The sequence below is a fragment of the Artemia franciscana genome, chromosome 8, assembly GCF_032884065.1.
Source record: "Artemia franciscana chromosome 8, ASM3288406v1, whole genome shotgun sequence".
Lineage (NCBI taxonomy): Eukaryota > Metazoa > Arthropoda > Branchiopoda > Anostraca > Artemiidae > Artemia > Artemia franciscana.
This window is the reverse complement of record NC_088870.1, coordinates 11,937,468-11,957,049: the sequence shown is the minus strand read 5'-3', so window position 1 is coordinate 11,957,049 and position 19,582 is coordinate 11,937,468. Positions and strand designations below refer to the sequence as shown.

Here is a 19,582-nt window from a genome sequence, read left to right as displayed (position 1 = left end):
CCTCAAATCATTCTATTTCTGAAGATGATTTGGAATCTCTTGACTCTGTCCTAATCTCTACTTCACCTGTAAAACCAACATCAGAAATCTCCAAAAAACCTTCTCCAGCAAAAAATCAATTCCTTAAAAGAAATGCAAATGCTCTCTCACCTATCTCAAAACAGAAAGCAACTAAAAACAAACGGAAACAATCCTTAATATCAAAGACAGCTAACAGTTTAGAATGAAAATAGTTCAATTTAACACTACAGGTCTACCCATTGATCGTTTGGTTGAGTTAAAAAGATTTTTGGACATTGAATCCCCAGAAATTGTCTGCATCCAAGAATCCCATTTGTCCCCTGGAAGAAATTTTAGCGTTAAAAATTATACATCACATAGAAAAGATAGGGTCCTAAATTCCTCTTCTCAAAAAGGTGGAGGCCTATTGACTCTTGTGAGAAAGGACTTGATTAGCTCTGTTGTCAATATTGATGTCCAGTCATCAATGGAAATACTAGTTATAAAGGTTGAGATGGATGACCTTCCCCCCTTGTCAGTAGTCAATATCTATATAAATAAACCCTCTTCTTTCAATAACCCAACCTTCAAGAAATTATTAGATCTTTCCCCAAACCAACTAATACTTGGAGATTTCAATCTTCACCATCCCCTGTGGGACTCAACCCACCCTAGAGACCCTCAATCATTGTTGCTCTTGGATTCAATCTCTATCAGTCAGATTTCCCACACACTAATCACACCTAAGAATTTAGGAACTTATGTGCACTCCTCCAATGGTAAAAACTCAACCATTGATCTTTGTTTTGTTGGTAGCAGACTATCTGCTTATAGTAAGGTGTCCAGGTTCCATGACAATCTTGGCAGCCAGCATTACCCACTTATTACAGAACTGTCAAAAAGACCAGTTCTCTCTAAATTTAACATTGCTCCTAGATGGATTTTCAATGATGATAATTGGAAACCATGGGCACTTAAATTGGGGAGTATGGTACCAGCTCTAATTAATGATATAGATGTTTTAAATGAAAATATCACTAAAAGCATCATTGATGCTTCAAATTTATTTTTTAAACTCCAAACACAACTAGTAAAAAATAGAAAAAAAAATGTTCACTTTTGGAATAATAATTTAGAATCACTAAAACAAAATAAGTGTAATGCTAGAAAAATCTGGCTTTCAGATAAAAGCAACCTTTTCAAAAAAATTGAAATGAGAAAGGCCGAAGCTACTTTTAAGAAACATGTCCTAGCTGAAAGAAAAGGAGCTTGGGAAGATATTTGTGAAAATCAGTTTAATCAGTCAACTCCTTCTAAAACACTTTGGAAAAATTTCAGAAAATTTGCAGGTTATCAGCATAGTGATCAGTCTACTCCAAAGATTAAGTCCAATGATGGTTCAATTATGTACAAGCCATATGAAGTGGCAGAGTCTTTGAATAGTTATTTTGCAGGTCAATCTTCAAATAGTAACACATATAATAACTCTATGTTTATGGAAGCTCAGTTTCCCCCAGGGTCTGTCACTAATCTTGACAAAGATTTTGATATGGATGTGCTAACTTCTACAATACAGTCTCTAAATGACTCAGCAATGGGGGAAGATTTGGTCCACAATAAGATGCTTAGAGCTCTTCCACCGACTTTCTTGGTCCCTCTTCTTTACTTGTTTAACAGATGTTGGGATAGTGGCACTGTCCCATCTGCTTGGAAGTCTTCTATTCTAGTCCCAATATATAAAGGTAAAGGGGATCGTTCAGACCCAGCTTCATACCGCCCAATTGCCTTAACCTCATGCATTGCTAAACTCTATGAGAAAATGATTAAGTTGAGATTTGAACCCCTTATTGATAATTCTCTTATTGCTGAACAAGCAGGTTTTCGGAAAGGTAGATCAACCCTTGATAACCTAATTCAACTTGATCATGACATTAAGAAAGCTTTTACAAGAAAGAGAGTTGTTTCTGCAGTCTTCTTTGATATTAAGAAAGCTTATGATACATTGGACCCCTTTGCAATCCTAAGACAGGCTCATAAATTTAATGTTGGAAATAATTTCTGGAAGTGGTGCAGGGCAATGCTTTTTAATAGGACTATTAAAACCAGAGTTGGATCCATATGCTCCTCTGCTAGTACAGTCTCATTAGGTGTTCCTCAAGGAGGAGTTTTGAGTCCTCTTCTTTTTAACATACTGATTAATGATATTATTTTGGCTGATATGCCCTCAATAAAGTTTGTCTTATATGCAGATGACTTAGCTCTTTGGACTGAAGGCTCCTCTCCTGAAGCTTGTCAACCCAAGCTCCAGGGAGCAATTGATAAACTGTCAATATGGCTTAATACAAAAAATCTGGTTTTTTCTATCCCAAAGACCACTGGCATGGTTTTTTCTAGGAAAATTGACCTTAGGCAAGATTGTCTCTCAATTAATCTGACTCTATATAAACAACAAATTCATTTTGCCAGGAATGTGAAATTCCTTGGTATGTGGCTGGATAGTAAGTTAAATTGGAATGATCATATCTCTCATCTTTGTGATGCACTTGAAAAACGACTGAATTTTATGCGTGCTGTTGCTGGGCAAAAGTGGGGAGCTAGCCGAGATAGTCTTCAAAAACTATTCACATCTATAATATATGGAAAGATTGAATATTGTCTCCCTGTCTATTACTCAGCTTCAAAAAAGTTAATTTCTAAAATTGAATCAATAGTTCACCATGGCCTGAGATTAATCACAGGTGCACTAAAAAGTACTCCTATTGCAGCTCTGTTCAATGAGGTTAATATACCTTCTTTAGAAGAAAGATTCTTGAAACTTTCTTCTAATTACTTTATGAAAGTAAATACTAACCAAAACCTCCATGTTCTCAAGGAGTGTCTCATAAATCATACATTTCTCTATGAAAATCAGAAGACATATAGTAGTCCAGCCATTATCAAGTTGGTCTCCTTGCTCAATGGCATAGGTGTTCCTGAAAACCTAATCTTTTCTTGTCAGACCCAGATATCTCCCAACACTCCTAATAGCATTGATAATGTTATAGATATAAAAATCCCTGGCATGGATTTTCCTAAGAATAAAATGAATAGTCTAATCCTTCATCAACTTACACTAGCTAAAATGGTTGAATTTTATAATTGGAAAAAGATATTTACTGATGGATCTGTCTCAAATGATGGGAAGGCATCCATAGGCATTTTTTCTGAGTGGAATGGCTCATCAGTTGGGATTAGAGTTTCAGATGGAATCTCCATTTTCCATGCAGAATGTCTTGCTCTCCAAAAAGCTTTGGATACAGTGCTGGAAGTAGGATCAGGCTCATTTGTTATCTTTTCTGACTCTAAAAGTGTTCTTTCTGATCTAAAAAAGAGGCAAGGAAAAGTTATTCCAATTATTGTTCATCTACAGGGAAAAATTCAGAAAATAATGTCTTCTGATGGTCTTCAACTGAAAATGGTCTGGGTTCCTTCTCACATAAGGATTAAGGGAAATGAAATTGCTGACAGTATTGCAAAACAGGCTATCCACCACCCAATTACTTGGAAGGTTGCTCTCACTGTAAATGAAACTTCAAAGTTAATAACCTCTGCTGCAAGTTCTATTAGAATTAATAATAGATGTATTGCAACAACAAATATTTATGTTTTGTCTTTTGAGGGGCATTATATCCCACATCACCTTATCCACCCAAATAGGAAAATTGCAAACTCTATTTTCCGTCTGAGAACTGGTCATGCAATGACCAGATCTCGTCAAGCACTATATCATCTTACAGATAGCAAGTCATGCCCTTTTTTTAGGTGTGTAAATATTGATGAAACTATAGATCACATTCTCTCAGAATGCCCTCGTTTCACAACTGAGAGAAATATTCTGATCAGAAAAATTGAATCATTGGGCCTGAAGACGTCCACTCCTCTCGTTTTAGGTTTCACTCGTGTTAGTAAAGATAAGGAGTTAAAAATATTGGAGGCATTGGGAGTTTTTGTGTCTTCAACAAAGATTTTCAACTGGTTGTAATTTCATTTTTTTTTTTTTTTTTTTTTTTTTTTTTTTTTTTTTTTTTTTTTTTTTTTTTTTTTTTTTTTTTTTTTTTTTCAGTCACAAGAGTGTGGTGAGAAGAGAAGATGATTTGATTTATTTGATTTGTATGTTCTTTTCGTTTCTGTGATTTTAAGTTTAATTATTGTTTGGTGACGCAGAGGGCGAAAGCTGAGCGTATTTTCTCTACAACATACAACAACAAATAGGCTATGACAATTATTTTTGTAGATATTTTATAATTTGTTTGATAATTTGCTCCTGGGGTAAGTTGATTGCAAAGTATTTCATAAAACGCAGGCTACTTTTGTATAATATTGTCAGGCTAACAAGCCAATGTTACTATTGAGTATCAAAGGCTGCTTTTTGCCAGCTTGATAGTTTATGTATGGTTAATGCAACTCAAAACGTCACTCCCAACAAGATTTTATCAAGCTCCAAGGTGTGTATTTTTCAAATCTAAATTTGGTAAACTTCTAGTTTGGCTGCTTTATGCTATCTTAAAAAGGGGTTAGGTTAGGAAAATGAAACTTTCAGTAGGCCTAATGAATCCAGGGCCAAAAACAAACCCTTGGAAGGTTACTGCATAGCTTCCATGTTAACAATCTTCTGATTTCTAAGTCTTATAAATATGTCTACTCAACAAGCTAGGATAATCAGTCTGTGGGAGGAATTGATTGTACACTTCTCATTGAGAAGAAGTTGCATCCATTGTCTTGATATCCTTTTTTGACAGATTTCAATGATAGTTAGTAAAACATACATATTGAAATTTTGACAAAAAAATGTTTTACCTCAATTTTCAAATATCAGTTTTGGTAAATAGCCTAGTTCATAGCCTATTATTGACTTACAAATAAAGTGAACATACCAATCAATGCTTTTTTTCCTGTTCTTTACAAATTTAATAATTGCTTCTATCAGAAATTCAAATTTAAGCACCTTTTGACATAACATAACTAGCCTATAAATAATTTTGGCACTGAGAAAACATAGTATTATTTTGTCAAAAATACATAATTTAATTGAAAACTTGGATAAATTTATAGCAAACAGTATAACTGGCTTTTGTATAAAGTGAATATACCACTTGATGCCTTTTTTGTGCTCTCTACAAATATAATAATCACTTCTACCAGAAATTTAGATTTAAGCACTTTTTTAGCTCTTAAAAATAACAAATTTTCAAAAAATTATGACTGTTCATATAGCCTAACTGACTTACCAATAAAGTGAACATACCTCTTGATGCCTTTTTTGGTAAAATTCTAGTTAATTGACTTCTGTCTATCTAGGAAAGGGTTTAGGTTAGGAAAATGAAACTTTTAGGGATGGGTCTACAGGCTAAAGTATGTAATGGGAAGGTATTTTAAAGTACCTACCTCTACTCCTTCTCCCTCTAGAGGGCTTTGAAATTTGCCTACATCACAGGTCTATGCCTATTGAAATTTTAATAAAACAACATTTTGCCTTAATTTTCAATTACTAGTTGCTTTTTCTCTGCCTTTAGTTCTAAAAATAAAATTCTTGTTATTTGAGTAGAATTCTGAGCCATATCAATGTTTTTTTTTTCAAAATTTGGGAATTATATTTGTATATCTTTAAACCTTATAGAATAGAATTGAGCAAAGTTATGAAGCTGAAAACAGTTTTGTTGTACTTCAATTAAGCAGACAATCTATTTTGCAAGGTTTCACTTTTATAACACACATATTTTTAAAGGTCATCAAAGGTCAGGGCCCTCTAGAGGGAGAAGGAGTAGAGGTAGTTGCTTCAAAATACCTTCCCAGGACATACTTTTGTCTGTAGATTCATCCCTGAAAGTTTCATTTGCCTAATCCAAACCCTTTCTGAGATAGCTAGAAGTCAATTAACTAGAATTTTACCCTTTTTTCAAGTTCTTTAATATTATAATTGCTTCAATTGCAAATTCAAATTTAAGCACTTTTTGAGCTCTTCAAAATGACAAATTTTCAATTAGAGTATGACTTATTGCTCATTTTCTGCAAAATAATACTACATTTTCTCAGCACCATCTTTTCCATTGAAAAAATAATGCTACATTTTCTCAGTGCTAAAATTATTTATAACAAGGTTAGGTTAGGTTGGGTTAGGCTAACTTAAAAATTGGTTAAATTAAAATTTCCAGTAGAAGCAATTATTATATTCATAAAGAGCATAAAAAAGGCATCAAAAAGTATATTCACTTTATACAAAAGCCAGTTATACTGTTTGCTATAAATGTACCAAAATTTGGTGTCAAGGAAGAAGAAAACAGTATAAATAGCAATTTTTTTTTTTGGGGGGGGGGGGTAAGATGGGCTTCATTAGATACAACCAACTCTGAGAGAGTATTGGCACTGTTCTTCATCAGTGAAGTCAAACCATACAGATTGAATGGAGGCTGAATTTGCTGCAATGCTCAGCTCATGTACTGCATATGTATTTTGATCAGAGCCAAAACACTGCATTTGCATCCTACAACAAGAAAGGTTAGAAATGACTCTGTAACTAGGCATACTAATATGAGAATCTTCTAGCCTTGTTCTTGAATTCTTATGACAAGGCTCCTAAGTTCCTGTAATTTGTTTGTTAGTTGGTCAACATTAGATTGGAAAATATAAAAGTCTGGACTTGCATGTTGACTGCTGTTTATACCTGGTACTAGCTGATCCTCTTTGATAGGCTCAAAGGGGGTAGCATCTGACTGAGAGTCTTGAGACCTGATACCAGAACTAGCCTGATACTAGGGAATAACTCAGCATCACACAAGAACTTTGCCATAGGTCTTGGACACTTTCACATAGTCCTATACTATGCTCACTATAACTGGACACTTTATTAACAATGCTATATACAAGTCCCCTATCATGCAGGTTTATTGCTGCATGGGCACTGACTGGGAGGGGTTGCTTCCCTTTGGCTTGGTCAATTTTTTGACACAATTTGAAAGCCATGGATGGCTAAATTTATCTCCCCTGTGGCAGTTCTGGTTTTAAGCTCTTCTGTAAGCATTTACAGCAGGCATGGTCTTCCTTTGACATGTCATTTCTAATTGTATTTTACCCTGCTTCTCAAAAGATTTCTGCAGAATTTGCTTTTTTAATGCAAAGGAACTAACTGTGAATATGACTGGTGGTGGGTGGCTACCTGATGGCTGCACCACAGATTGCTCTCTGATGTGAGGCGGGAGTCTTTGTATGTTGGTTACTGAGTTGCATTTTATGCTGAAACCAATCTCTAGGATTGAAAGAATAGCTCTGCTGTCTCTTTTTCTTTTCTGCTGTCTCAGAAGGACCTCTTTTTGGAAATACCAATTATCCTATTTTGATGCATATATCCTTTCAGTGTTTCAGTTTTATCTACATATTAACAGAGATTCAATTGTCTTCTTATTTTAAAAATGTAACTTTTATTGTTTGATATTTAGCCTATTCTATAAATTATAAATATTAGATATAATTTTTTCTTTTCAATTGCTTGTCAAAACAGAGACCACATTTTGACTTTATGATGACAAATTATTGATGAAAATTTCACCTAGAATTCAGAGAAAAGGCAGGGTTCTTAAGGAGCAACCTGGCTTAATGGTAACCAAAACTCTAAAAAATGGAATTTTGATCCAATAGCTACATCAAAAGAATGGCATTTTAATGCTGATTTTAAATATATAAGTTTCATTAAGTTTAGTCTTACCTATCAAAAGTTACGAGCCTGAGAAATTTTGCCTTATTTCAGAAAATAGGGGGAAACACCCCCTAAAAGTCACAAAATCTTAACAAAAATCACACCATCAGATTCAGCGTATCAGAGAACCCTGTTGTAGAAGTTTCAATCTCCTATCTAAAAAAATGTAGAATTTTGTATTTTTTGCCAGAAGGCAGATCATGGATGCGTGTTTTTTTGTTAGTTTTTTTTTCCCAGGGGTGATTGTATTGACCAGAAATGAAAAGTTCTAGTGCCATTTTTAAGTGACCAAAAAAATTAGAGGGCACCTAGGCCCCCTCCCACGCTAATTATTTTCCCAAAGTCAACAGATCAAAATTCTGAGATAGCCATTTTACTCAGCATAGTTGAAAAACCTTATAACTATGTCTTTGGGGACGACTTACTCACCCACAGTCCCCATGGGAGGGGCTACAAGTTACAAACATTGACCAGTGCTTACATATAGTAATGGTTATTGGGAAGTGTAGAGATGTTTTCAGGAGGATTTTTTGGTTGGGGGAGGGGTTGAGAAGAGGGGGATATGTTGGGGGAACTTTCCATCAAGGAATTTGTCTTGGGGGAAGAAAGTTTCCATGAAGGGAGCACAGGATTTTCTAGCATTATTTAAAAAAAAAAAAACAATGCAAAAATAATTATCAAAAAGTTTTTCAACTGAAAGTAAGGAGAAGTATTAAAACTTAAAACAAACAGAAATTATTACGCATATAAGGGGTTCTCTTCCTCCTAATATCTTGCTCTCTACACTAAAGTATTTTTAGTAACCAACTATTTATTCTACAGCTTTTGTGATTCAGGGGTCATTCTTTATGAATTGAGACAAAATTTAAGCTTTAATGTAAAGAGCAAGGTACTGACAAGGGGGTGAACCCCTCATATATGTACTAAAAACATGAGAATACAAAAGTTCATTACGTAAGCTAATTTATAAGTTACTAATTTATAAGTTGCTGTAGCAAAATAAGGGGCAGTTAAATGCTGAAGAAAAATCGTTTTTCCCAAAAAGAGGTCTTTTACCCTAGGAAAGATACTCTATAATCAGGATATCTGTCTAAGATTAGGATATGACTGAGTACTTGGGGCTTATATATTTATTTTAGGGCTATGTCACAAGTGATTATCATAGTTAGAGAGAGCATAAAATAAGATATCTAATGGTACCATTTTTATTTTATTAACTTATTTTCTTCTAAGGAGTCTAACTCTCTATTTCATAATATCAGTATAGACCAGAAAAAAATATAGCCTATAAAAACGTTTAGTTTTGTTTTATCAGTTTAGATTATAAAATGTTTAGTTTTATCAGTACACTAGAGAATTGTACTGCTCATAAGAAAATAGAATAATAAAAAATAGATTATTTCCTAATGAACACTATTTCCAAATAGGCTTATATTAGCTGTGCCCTTTTCCCATGACAATACTTCCTGTCCTCCCTGGTATTGCCAGATATAGCCCAAGAAAATATATCTCCTCTATTGATTTTCATTGCTTTATGTTTTGAATTTCTTTTTTAGTGGGAATTTGTAGTCTTAACATGTCAACACCATTACCTCATTACAAAAGAATTGAAATTAGTTAGTTTCACCTATTTAATTAAAAAAAATAATTTTATGATATAGATAATAATAGAAGGAAACAAGAAAACCTGGTTAGACTAAGAGAAACATGTTTGCTTGCAGTTCTGTATATATCCTAGGGCTTTACCTGGGATCAGTAGAGGGAGCTTGCTTTTATCTGAGTAGCAACTGTTATGGGCTATTTAAGAAGAGCATCAGTTAGGGGGATTTCATGATGCTGTTATTATTATCTTAAATCACACTTGCCAGGAAAAGGATGTTGTCACTCATCAGTGAAGATAGCAGCCTTGAGTTAGCATGCGTTTTGATAAGTTTTTGATTATATCCTCTCATTCATGAAGAATTATCCAGTTGAAAGATTTTGGGGATAAGCTTTCATGGTTTAGCAGCTTGAATGCCATTATTTCAAGTTGCATTGGCTGCATCCCTTTCTTGAAGCCATGGCTTTGGATGATCAATTTTTGTCCACAGCTTTCTGGAAGGCCTTTACACTAGGGGCAGGTTAACTAATTGCTTCTTAACTCAGGGAGTTCTAGAGCCCCTTGACTCTGTTTGTGAAGAAGTTGTTCTGTAGTCTGATGTTGGCTTGTTTGCAGTGCAGCTTCGTGATGTCCTTAATTTCTTGTTGACTGGACAGGCTCAAACATATTTTGTTGCAAGCACTGAGTGTGTAGCTTTTTGTATGCCATGATGACATCCCTATGCTTCCATTGATAGGAGAAGGTAAAAATCGGTAACTTCTCCAGGCAGGATGGGTAGTCCAGGCATGTACAACCCTCTATTGCTTTAGTTGCTTGCCTTTGGAGACACTCTAGTTTTTTGCCTTTATTTAATAGGGTTGCCACACAATTACCAAATTTTATTCCTCCCGCCCTTTCAACCTCTCTCTCTCTCTCTCTCTCTCTCTCTCTCTCTCTCTCTCTCTCTCTCTCTCTCTCTCTCTCTCTCTCACCAAATTCCAGTTTTGGTCAAACAAGTCTTGTATAGCTCTGACTTCAGCTTTGATGACTTGCTGTGGAATGTTCTTTCTAACTGCAATTCTTTGTCCACAAATATCCCCAGTTCTCTTCCAGCATAAGAGGACTCAATCATCTGCCCAACACCATCTATTCCAAACATTTGATATTGACCACTCAAATTCTTTCTGATAGTATGAATTGTCCTGCATTTCTTAATATTGAATTCTAACTTCCAGAGTTTTGCCCAATCTGAGAGTTTGTCTAGGTTAGCTTGTTTATAGATGTTAAATATTGTTGGACCAAGGATTGTTCCCTGTGGGACTTCATTTTCTACTTCAATACTATCTGAGTAAAGTGCCTGACCATTTTCTCTATGCACCTTTATGCTCTACTTTTTATCTTTCAGGAATGCAATCATCCGCTTAACAACCTCTTTTCTACCCATATTGCAATTAATTTTGCCTGTAGTCAACAATGACATACTTTGTCAAATGCTTTGGCAAAATCTAGGCAAATGAGATCTACAAGGTTTGTCTATCTAGGAGTTTGGGGATAAAATTGTATGCCTCTATCAGATTTTAGTTAATGGATCAGCCTGATTTAAATCCATGCTTACTCTAGATAATAAGATTGTTGGAGGTGAGGTGTCTGACAATGACAGTATTTACTATTCCTGTGCATTCTGCAAGTTGTGAGGCACTATCTTTGCATCCAGGGACTTTTGGCCAATTCTGCATGAGCTTCCTTTAATGTCTGAGGATATATCCCATCATGCCCTACAGATTTGTTCTGGTTCAGGTTTTTCAATACAGCCTCAACATCACCTTTACTGACAGTAATTGGTAAAATTGGTTTATCAACTCAACTTACTAGATTGCATTAAGGCTGAGGCTGCAAAGGCTTCTTCTATGCCCAATGAATAAATAAAAAATATAGTACCAGTAGCCTCTGTAGATGGTGATTTTAACAGTAAATTCAGTCTAAGTCTGGTTTAAAATATGCTGGTATTGGACTATTGGCAAGAGCAAGGCAGTTCCCTGGATTGGTAGTTCAATATGAGTTTTCTGTTCAAAGTTTGATCATTCGTCTGGAATCGTTTAAACCTTACTAGTAAGTAAGTAATTGAGGTTGAGAGCACCTTCTTAAACCCTTATTTGGACTAAAAATGTATTCCTGAAAATATTGTTCATGCAGCACTACTACTTTTAAAGTAAGAAAAAAATACTTTAAGCCTACAACACTTTTATCAAGCACTGATGAAAGGTTTGTCTTTTCATTTCTTTAATATTATCCAAATACAAGTTGTAGTATAGTAGCTTTTTGCTATCCCAAAGAGTTCGTGCTCTTAGCAAAAATTAAAATTAAAGGGTAGGAGCCTTTATATTCTTATCATTAAAACATTTAGAAAAAAAATGTTATCAGCTCTCAATCAGACTTTTTGTGGGTCAGAGTAAGTGTTCCATTTAGGTCTTACTGGTGTCTAGGAATAATGAATTATTCTTGAAAAAGGAATGGGACAGGAGCTGGTCCCCAAATCTGTGTAATCAGGATGTCTACCAGAAAGGATGTTCAGGTTGCAACCAAAACGAGTTATACTTTTTCAGATCTAGAGGTAATGCAACCTTTTTGGGGGAGGTAAAGTGTGAGAGCTTTCATATTATTTTAATGAAGGCATGTTGTCTTGACTGAAGTGAGGGTAAGTTTCCTAGTAATGGAAATTCTTTTATGAGGATGTTGGGCAGAAGAGGTTATCTAATCTCATTGAAACTTGATTGGAAGTAAGAATAAGTGTCTTAGTGATATCTTTTGGGGATCTGCTCCCCTTTATTACCTTTATTGGACATAAATTCTTATCATGACAACATCTAATACAGTGGGCTATTGGCCAAATTTGATGGGAACTATGAGTAAGTGTCCTAATGTACCCTAATGTAATAAAGAGGAGGGGATCTGCTCCTCTTTATTACCTTTACTGGGCATAAATTCTTATGACAACATCTAATTTATTGGGCTGTTGGAAGTTGGCCAAATTTGATGGGAACTACAAGTGTCTTAGTGGTGCCCTCTGGGGATCTGCTCCTCTTACCATTATTGGGACAAATCCTTATCATGACAACATGTAATGGAGTGGGCTGTTGGATATTGATCAAAATGGATGGGAACTATGAGTAAGTGTCATAGTTGGGTTTTTTGAGTATGCACCCAATTCAATCTGTGTTGAGGGTGGTGGTAAGCATGCTCTTGTTATTAAAGTTATAATATGGCAGAATCATCATTCTTTTTATGGGGAAAATCACAAAACTGATTCAAGTCTCTGGCCACAATGGCCTATTGACTCCATGTCAAATAAAAAAAAGAGCATGACGTAGGACTTGCCTGTTATCCCCTAACATTTTGGCTAGTGATATCTCCAGCTGTTACCTCACCAAGTCCATGGGAAGTAATTACTCATTAATGTTAGTCCTAGCCTGTTATCTGCATGCATTTCCATTACAGGGCAACTTTTTAACTTCCACCACTAATTTTATATTTCATATTATTTTCCTTAACCTTTCTTCTACTCTGATATAATAACTTGACCCCCCCAAAAATTAGAAAAAGGAGCAAAATAGATGAAAATGTAAAAATACATTTTGTCAGATTTTCAGTATTATACAGTCTGCATAATATATAGATAGAATATTCCAAAATTTTTTCTTTTCTTTATTTTTTTTATGATACTTTCTCTTTGGCTGCTCAATTTCGCATCTAGGTGGAATTTTTGGTTGGGGGGATTTGTTGCGGGGGCAGAGGAATACGCCTAGTGCAGCTTCGGAGATCTTCTACCTTTCAAGAATATGTTAGTTGTTCCATGCCTGCAGTTTTATCTTGTGGTGTTTGCAGTAAATCTAATCATTTGGTGATATTCTTATCACGTTAAAATGATATCAGAATATTAAAAGAAGTTTGTTTTTAAGGAAATTAGTATAAGAATGACATGTTATCACCATGTAACTTATCCTTTATCCTAAACAAACAGAGAAGTAAGACAGAATTATGACACATAATATTTGTGACCTTCAATTTTTTCTTTTTATCTCTTATTACTGTGAAAAATTTGTAACTTTTTTCGGGAAATATGACTTCATTATTCTGCAAGCTTCATAATTGGCTATATTGTGATTATCAATACAAATACATAGATGTACACCAATCCTTGGTGTGTTGTGTCTTTGGGTTGTCTTGTGGGGATGGTTGGGCTGTTGTAAAAATAATGAAGAATAGAGTCAGAAGTGATTAGGTTACCAGTATTAGTGCTGTTGCTGTTGCTGTGATTGCGACTGTAACTGTAAATACTATTACAACTAAATCTATTTAACTAAAATGAAAAAAAATTATTGGCATCCTGCTTGTCAGAATGGTATACTGCATGAAGGTTGTCCAAAGGTCTTATCTGTAACGTCTCACAAATGGCTAAGAGTCTTAAATTGTAAATTTTGTTGAATATTGAGGGGGTGTTGCACTAAATCAATAGTCCAGAAGTCCAGTAAATCAGAGTCCAGGTGCATCCAAGTTGTTAAAGGGGTGTATGTGAATGTATCTGTATTGATCCCAGGAACGGGATCATCCCAGGAATGCATCCCAGGAATTGATCCCAGGAATGGGCATTAAGTTGAAACTTCCATGTAATACTAAGAAGGATTTTAAACAGAATCAAAAGACGATCTATTGATCCACGCTGTACAAACAACAAATCTTGAGTATTTCAACAGTAGTTAGGGAAGAGTATCAAGTTCAAACGTTCAGAGATTGTTGAGGGGGATGCTGAACTTGAGGGCACTGTGCATCCCAGTTCGAACTGGGCCCAGCTATGTTTATTAAGTTGAAAATTTCTAGAAATGTCAAATTTGATGTTCACCAGTATTGAATGAAGAGACATCATATGCATTCTGGTTGTTAAAATGGTATGTCTGCAATATCTCAGGAATAGGTAAAGGTATTTAGTTGAAACTTTCAGAGAATGTTGAAGTGGGATATTGAACTTAATCAAACAGAACTATTTGGATTCCAGTATAGGTATGGGTTGACATTTCCATATTTAAGGGGAATGTTGAACATGATCAAAATATAACTATAGGCATATCGGTTGTCAAAAGTGCAAAGTTACAATATCTGAGGATTGACAAGCTAAAGATATTTAGTTCAAACTTTCAGGAGATGTTGAAATGATTTAAAAGATAATATATACACCCAGGTTGTTAAAATAGTATGTGCATAGATATGTTAAATATGAGATATGTTAGGATATTAGATATGTTATTATTAGAGATTAGATATTAGATATGACATTAGATATGACTGATATTAGATATGTTAGATATGTATAAAATGGTATGTTAAGAGTTTAGGTTGAATTTTTAGTGAATGTTGAGGGAATGTTGAGCTCAATCAAAAGATATTTTATCCATGTTGGTTGTCCGAAGGGTATATATCCAATATCTGGGGATGATTAATAGTACTTGATCAAAACTTTTAGGAAATGTTGAGGAGTGTTGGAAATGCTTAAAAGACACTAATTAGGCCTAATAAATTATCATGTATTTCAATGTTACTCCAGAGACGTGAAAACAGGAAAATATTTATTATGTTGACCAATAGCAAACCTTTGACAGTCAAAACGAACAGAAATTAATTAAAGATTTTCCAAAAAATAAGTTTTCCAGGGGGAAGCAAAGAGCAGTATTAAATCTGAAACTACGAGAAACAAATTTCAATAATAATTTAAACTCAAAATAACCAGAAATTGCTATTAAAGAACAAATGAAGCTCAAAATGAACAGAAATAAATGAACAATCATAACAAACACACAGATAACACGTACAATAAATTCTTATAACGAGTAAAAGATAAATTGAATATTCAGGTCAAGCTTAAAACAAACAAAAATCCCTAGAAACAGGAAGTTGGCTACTTCCCTCTTTCCCCTCCCCTAACCATAACAGTTTAAAGCCTGTTAGATCATTTGCGCTTTACTGAAAACGATTTAAATTGCAAATTTTATTTTGTATTTATGACATTGAAAAATAAAAATTGCAGTGAAATAAAATTTTGAATTGCTGAGTTTTTCAGCAGTTAATATTATTGTATATCGAAAATCCATTTTTTCTTATTTTTTTCTTTCCCGGAACTGTTCAAGACATATAGTTTTTTGTAGAGCTAGTATATTTACATTATATAACTTGTATACTGGGGGGATATTGTATTTAAATATCTCCCCTCCTCCAATAGTTTCCTGTGTATGTGTTAGTGCATTTGTATTGCATCAATAATTGCTTATTAGGGGGACATATAGGGGGGCAGGTATCCATATCACTCCAGCTCTCAGGATAGATGCAAAACCTGGTGTCACAATCTCTTTAAATTATCTCTTAAATTAATTAAATAAATCTTAATTTTAATTAATTTAATAAATCTTAAATTAATCTCTTTTTAAATTATCCAAATTAAAAAATGAATTTCATGTGCTCGTTAATGAGTTATGATTTAGGATTTTCTTTTTCATTTTTCTTGGGTGGCGGGTGGGGGAGTGTTGACTTACAAATGCATTCATTTAATTGGTCTGTTTAGGTCAATAATTATGATTAATATTGTACCCACTTACTGTGGTCTGTTTAAGGAGATATTTTTCATATGTGTTGATTGTATAGATCTTTAGTTGCTCCCCCCATTCCACCTATTAGATATAGGTATAATACGCCATATTTGAGCTGGAATTATAAAATAATTTCCAATATGTATGACTGTAGGTAATGACTATTACAGATCAATAGGCCTCTCCAACAAATCAAATTCCCTCCTCCATCTACTGTTCAGCAGATAGATAGGCCTAAATCGTCTTATTGAACCAGAATATTAAAAAAAACCAACTCAAATTATATTATTTTGGGATGAAAGTGGACCTATGTCTTCTCCAAAAATGCTCTCTCCTATTTTCAACTTTTGGGTTGGAAGGTAGGCATGATACACCTTGTTTGAACTGGAATCATGTAAGGATTTTTCCCATCTGAATGATTAGAAGCATAAGTGGGCCTATGATATCTTGAACACCCTTCTACCAAATTGCATCCTGTAAAAGACTTGGTACAATATGTAAAGCCTTGCGGGGTTTTGTATGAAAAGTCTCATTTCAAGATTTCATCTTGCTTCATCTTGATTGTATAAAAATATTTGTACAAATGAAGGCTAAAAGTTTATTTCCAAGTTTTTCCATAGACTAAAATGATTAAAATGAAAATAAAAATGTCCCTTTTCCTCTTACCTAGTGAAGTAGTATGGTGCTATGTCATAAAACTCATTAGCAATTTCTGATAGTCAGGGTGAAAAAGGTAAGTAATACAGCATTGGATTTTTCAATCCCTACTGGAGGTGCTGATATCCATTTCATGGCACTCAGCCAGGAAGTGCAATGGGGGGTGGGGGCAGCCATGCTGTGTTCTTGCACACCCTTCCTGTTTACCTTCCTCGGAGTTTCTCCAAATACCCATGTATAGCTGGGTTGACTCTGACTGAGCTTACAGAGTTATGCCACTGACCCCTGATTTAAACCAAATACCCCAAAAGAATGGAAAAAGGGTGATGTGGTCTGACTTATTATATATGTCATGACTTATTGTTCTGTTTATAGTAAAAAGATTTCAGTTTTTTTAAGTAGCAGGAAAGAAAAACCTTTTTAGTGCATTTAGGGAAAAAACGTGTCTACTGATTTGTTCTTCAAAGTTTGACTTTTTTTTCTGTTTTAGGTGGTATTAATTGTTGATGTTTTTGCAGTAAATCACCATGCTTTGACTGCAGGAAGAAATAGAACATCACAAGCAATGGGTAAAATATTCTCAAAACTGTTTGGCAGTAAAGAGATGCGAATCTTGATGCTGGGCCTAGATGCCGCTGGAAAAACAACCATCCTTTACAAACTCAAACTTGGACAGCCGGTCACCACCATTCCAACTGTAGGATTCAATGTAGAAACAGTAACTTATAAAAACGTCAAATTCAATGTCTGGGTAAGTTATACCTGATCTTAAATATAGGTTAAGGAGTACTTTGAGAAACTAAGAATTGATGAGCTATTCACTCGCCCACTTGCTTATATATCAATTATAGTAAAGCATCAAACGCAATACTACTACTACTAACAACTAGCTGCAGAACATGGCTACGGATGCTCCTCCTCCATTCCAATTTATCCAAAGACTCCCTTTTTAAACCCTCCTAAAAAGTTCATATTTCCCTTAGATTTTTCTTTATAACATCCTCCCACTCTATTCAGATACGACCTGCTTTTTGTTTGACCCTAGACGGTTGCATGATAAGGACGATATTGGGCCATCTGTGATCCTTCATCTTCAGAAAGTGTCCTAGCAATTTCAACCCTTCTCTCTTTATAGCCCTAGAAAGCAGCATTAACCTAAATTTTCTGTTCAGCTTATTGTTTGAGGTACAGTCAGATGGGTACACCAAAAAATCCATAAGCAATTTCTCTGGAAAATATCTAGCAAATCCTCCTCAGTTTTTTGGAGCGTCCACGCTTTAGAACCATACCTGACCACTAACGTCAATGCGGGTTCCAATATTTTGATCATGGTGTGCAGATTTATCCTCCTATTTTTCCAAGCTTTTTTCAACTGTGGAAAAACACCCTGGGCCTTTGCTATTCTACTTTTAACATCTTCACTTCTCCCACCATCTTTACTAATAATGCTGTGTAGGTAAGTGTAATAATAATAGTAATATGTCGTTGTGTATTTTATATTTCAAATATAACAATAGCAAACGCAATAATAAAGAGTAAAATATAATAGACTCCATGGCTTTTGAATTTGTAGATTATTTTACTTTATTTCTGCTCATTTTTTGTTTTATAAAGCTCTTTATATTTCTTTAAAAAATATGTTTTGTGGACAAAATTTATTTTTAATTAATTGTTACAAAAAATCTTACGTCGATATCCTAAGAATTTCTTTTTAAGGATATGTCGTTGAAAGATTCCAGCTCCCCTGGCCTTCATCCGCCATGTTAGCTCCTTAAAGAGAGGGTATCATAAGGACACTATCCTCACTTATTTTTGCCTGGCTACTCTTGAGTCAATAAGACGCATCCAAAGTCGATAATCATAGGTAGTGAAATTTTGCTGCCTAAGTAAAGAGCGATGTGGGCACAATGTACTATTAATTTATTAACCAATTTGGTTTTCGGCAAGGTCTTGGCGTGCAGAACGCCCATGAAACTTTTCTACCGATTCTTGAAAGACATAAAAAGGCAAAAAGTAACTTTTAATTTTGTGCCATTGAAATTTCAAAGTCTCCGTTCTTCACTCCCAAGCAATTCTGTCCCTCTATAGAAGTGCAGTTAATCAATTTGTTTATAGCTGCCTGTGGCAGTGGTATCAGAACTCCTCAATCCGGATATGTTTGTAAGGTACTGTTAAAAATTGTATTCGTGTGCGCCGTGGTGTTAAGCAAGGTTTTGCTCTTAGTCCGGCAATATATAATAACTCTATTGGAGTAGTCACTTGACAGATTCCACCATACTTAATTAAGCCATATATTGACGCAAGTCACTTGCCTTGTGCTGATGACATTCTTCTCTTGGCTGATAATCTCAGGGCACTCCAGAATATTGTTGATGTTGTTCACTCTGGACTGAAAGAAATCGGTCTTACAGTTGCTACTTCCAAAACAGAGTTTCTCGTATTTGGACCGGAGGTCGCCTCCAATGATACAATCCAGGTTGGTCCCACCACAATGTCATCTTCAGTTCACTTAGGCATTTAGGCCTTCCATTCGGAACTTTAGATAGATCTACTAGGCAACTTATAATTGTTTCTTTGAAAGAGAAATTAAGAAAATCTTATGGTTTTCTCGCCAGGGCAAAGGGACAGTTTGATAAGGGAACCCTTGGTCGGCCGTGTAATGTGTTTTTTTGTACTGCAGGTGTTGTTTTTGACATCTTTTTGGAAATCTTTCTCTGCATCTGATAAAAAGCAAATCAGATCGCTGTTCTTTAGGTTCTGCAAGTGTTTTCTTAGTAGGCCTATCCCCATTTGGACTCGATTTTCTACTGACTTGCCTTCTATCATGTGCTTAGCGTCGCTAGTTGTGAAATCTATAAATAATTTGACCGATGGACTAAAGCATGAAGAAGACAATGGAAAAAGGGTTGACTCAGTAATATTTATGTAATGTGCAGAAGAGAGTGGGAGTGAGTGGGAAGAACCGAATAGGTACCGGCCGGCCTA

The 19,582-nt window shown here is 35.0% G+C and overlaps 1 protein-coding gene across 6 annotated transcripts in view; it reads left to right on the top strand.

The window, feature by feature from the left end:
- The window catches only part of LOC136029984 (ADP-ribosylation factor 6), a 52,505-nt gene that overhangs the window by 6,608 nt on the left and 26,315 nt on the right, over positions 1 to 19,582 (top strand). For 2 of the 6 annotated variants that reach the window (XM_065708566.1, XM_065708565.1), the window contains exon 2: positions 17,088 to 17,348. In XM_065708566.1, coding sequence (XP_065564638.1) covers positions 17,163 to 17,348 — 186 coding nt within the window. In that variant the 5' untranslated portion in view covers positions 17,088 to 17,162. Of the gene's footprint in view, positions 1 to 4,239; positions 4,309 to 4,415; positions 4,485 to 17,087; positions 17,349 to 19,582 lie in introns of those variants that run through there. The other 4 variants (XM_065708562.1, XM_065708564.1, XM_065708561.1 and 1 more) reach the window with 4 other exon arrangements.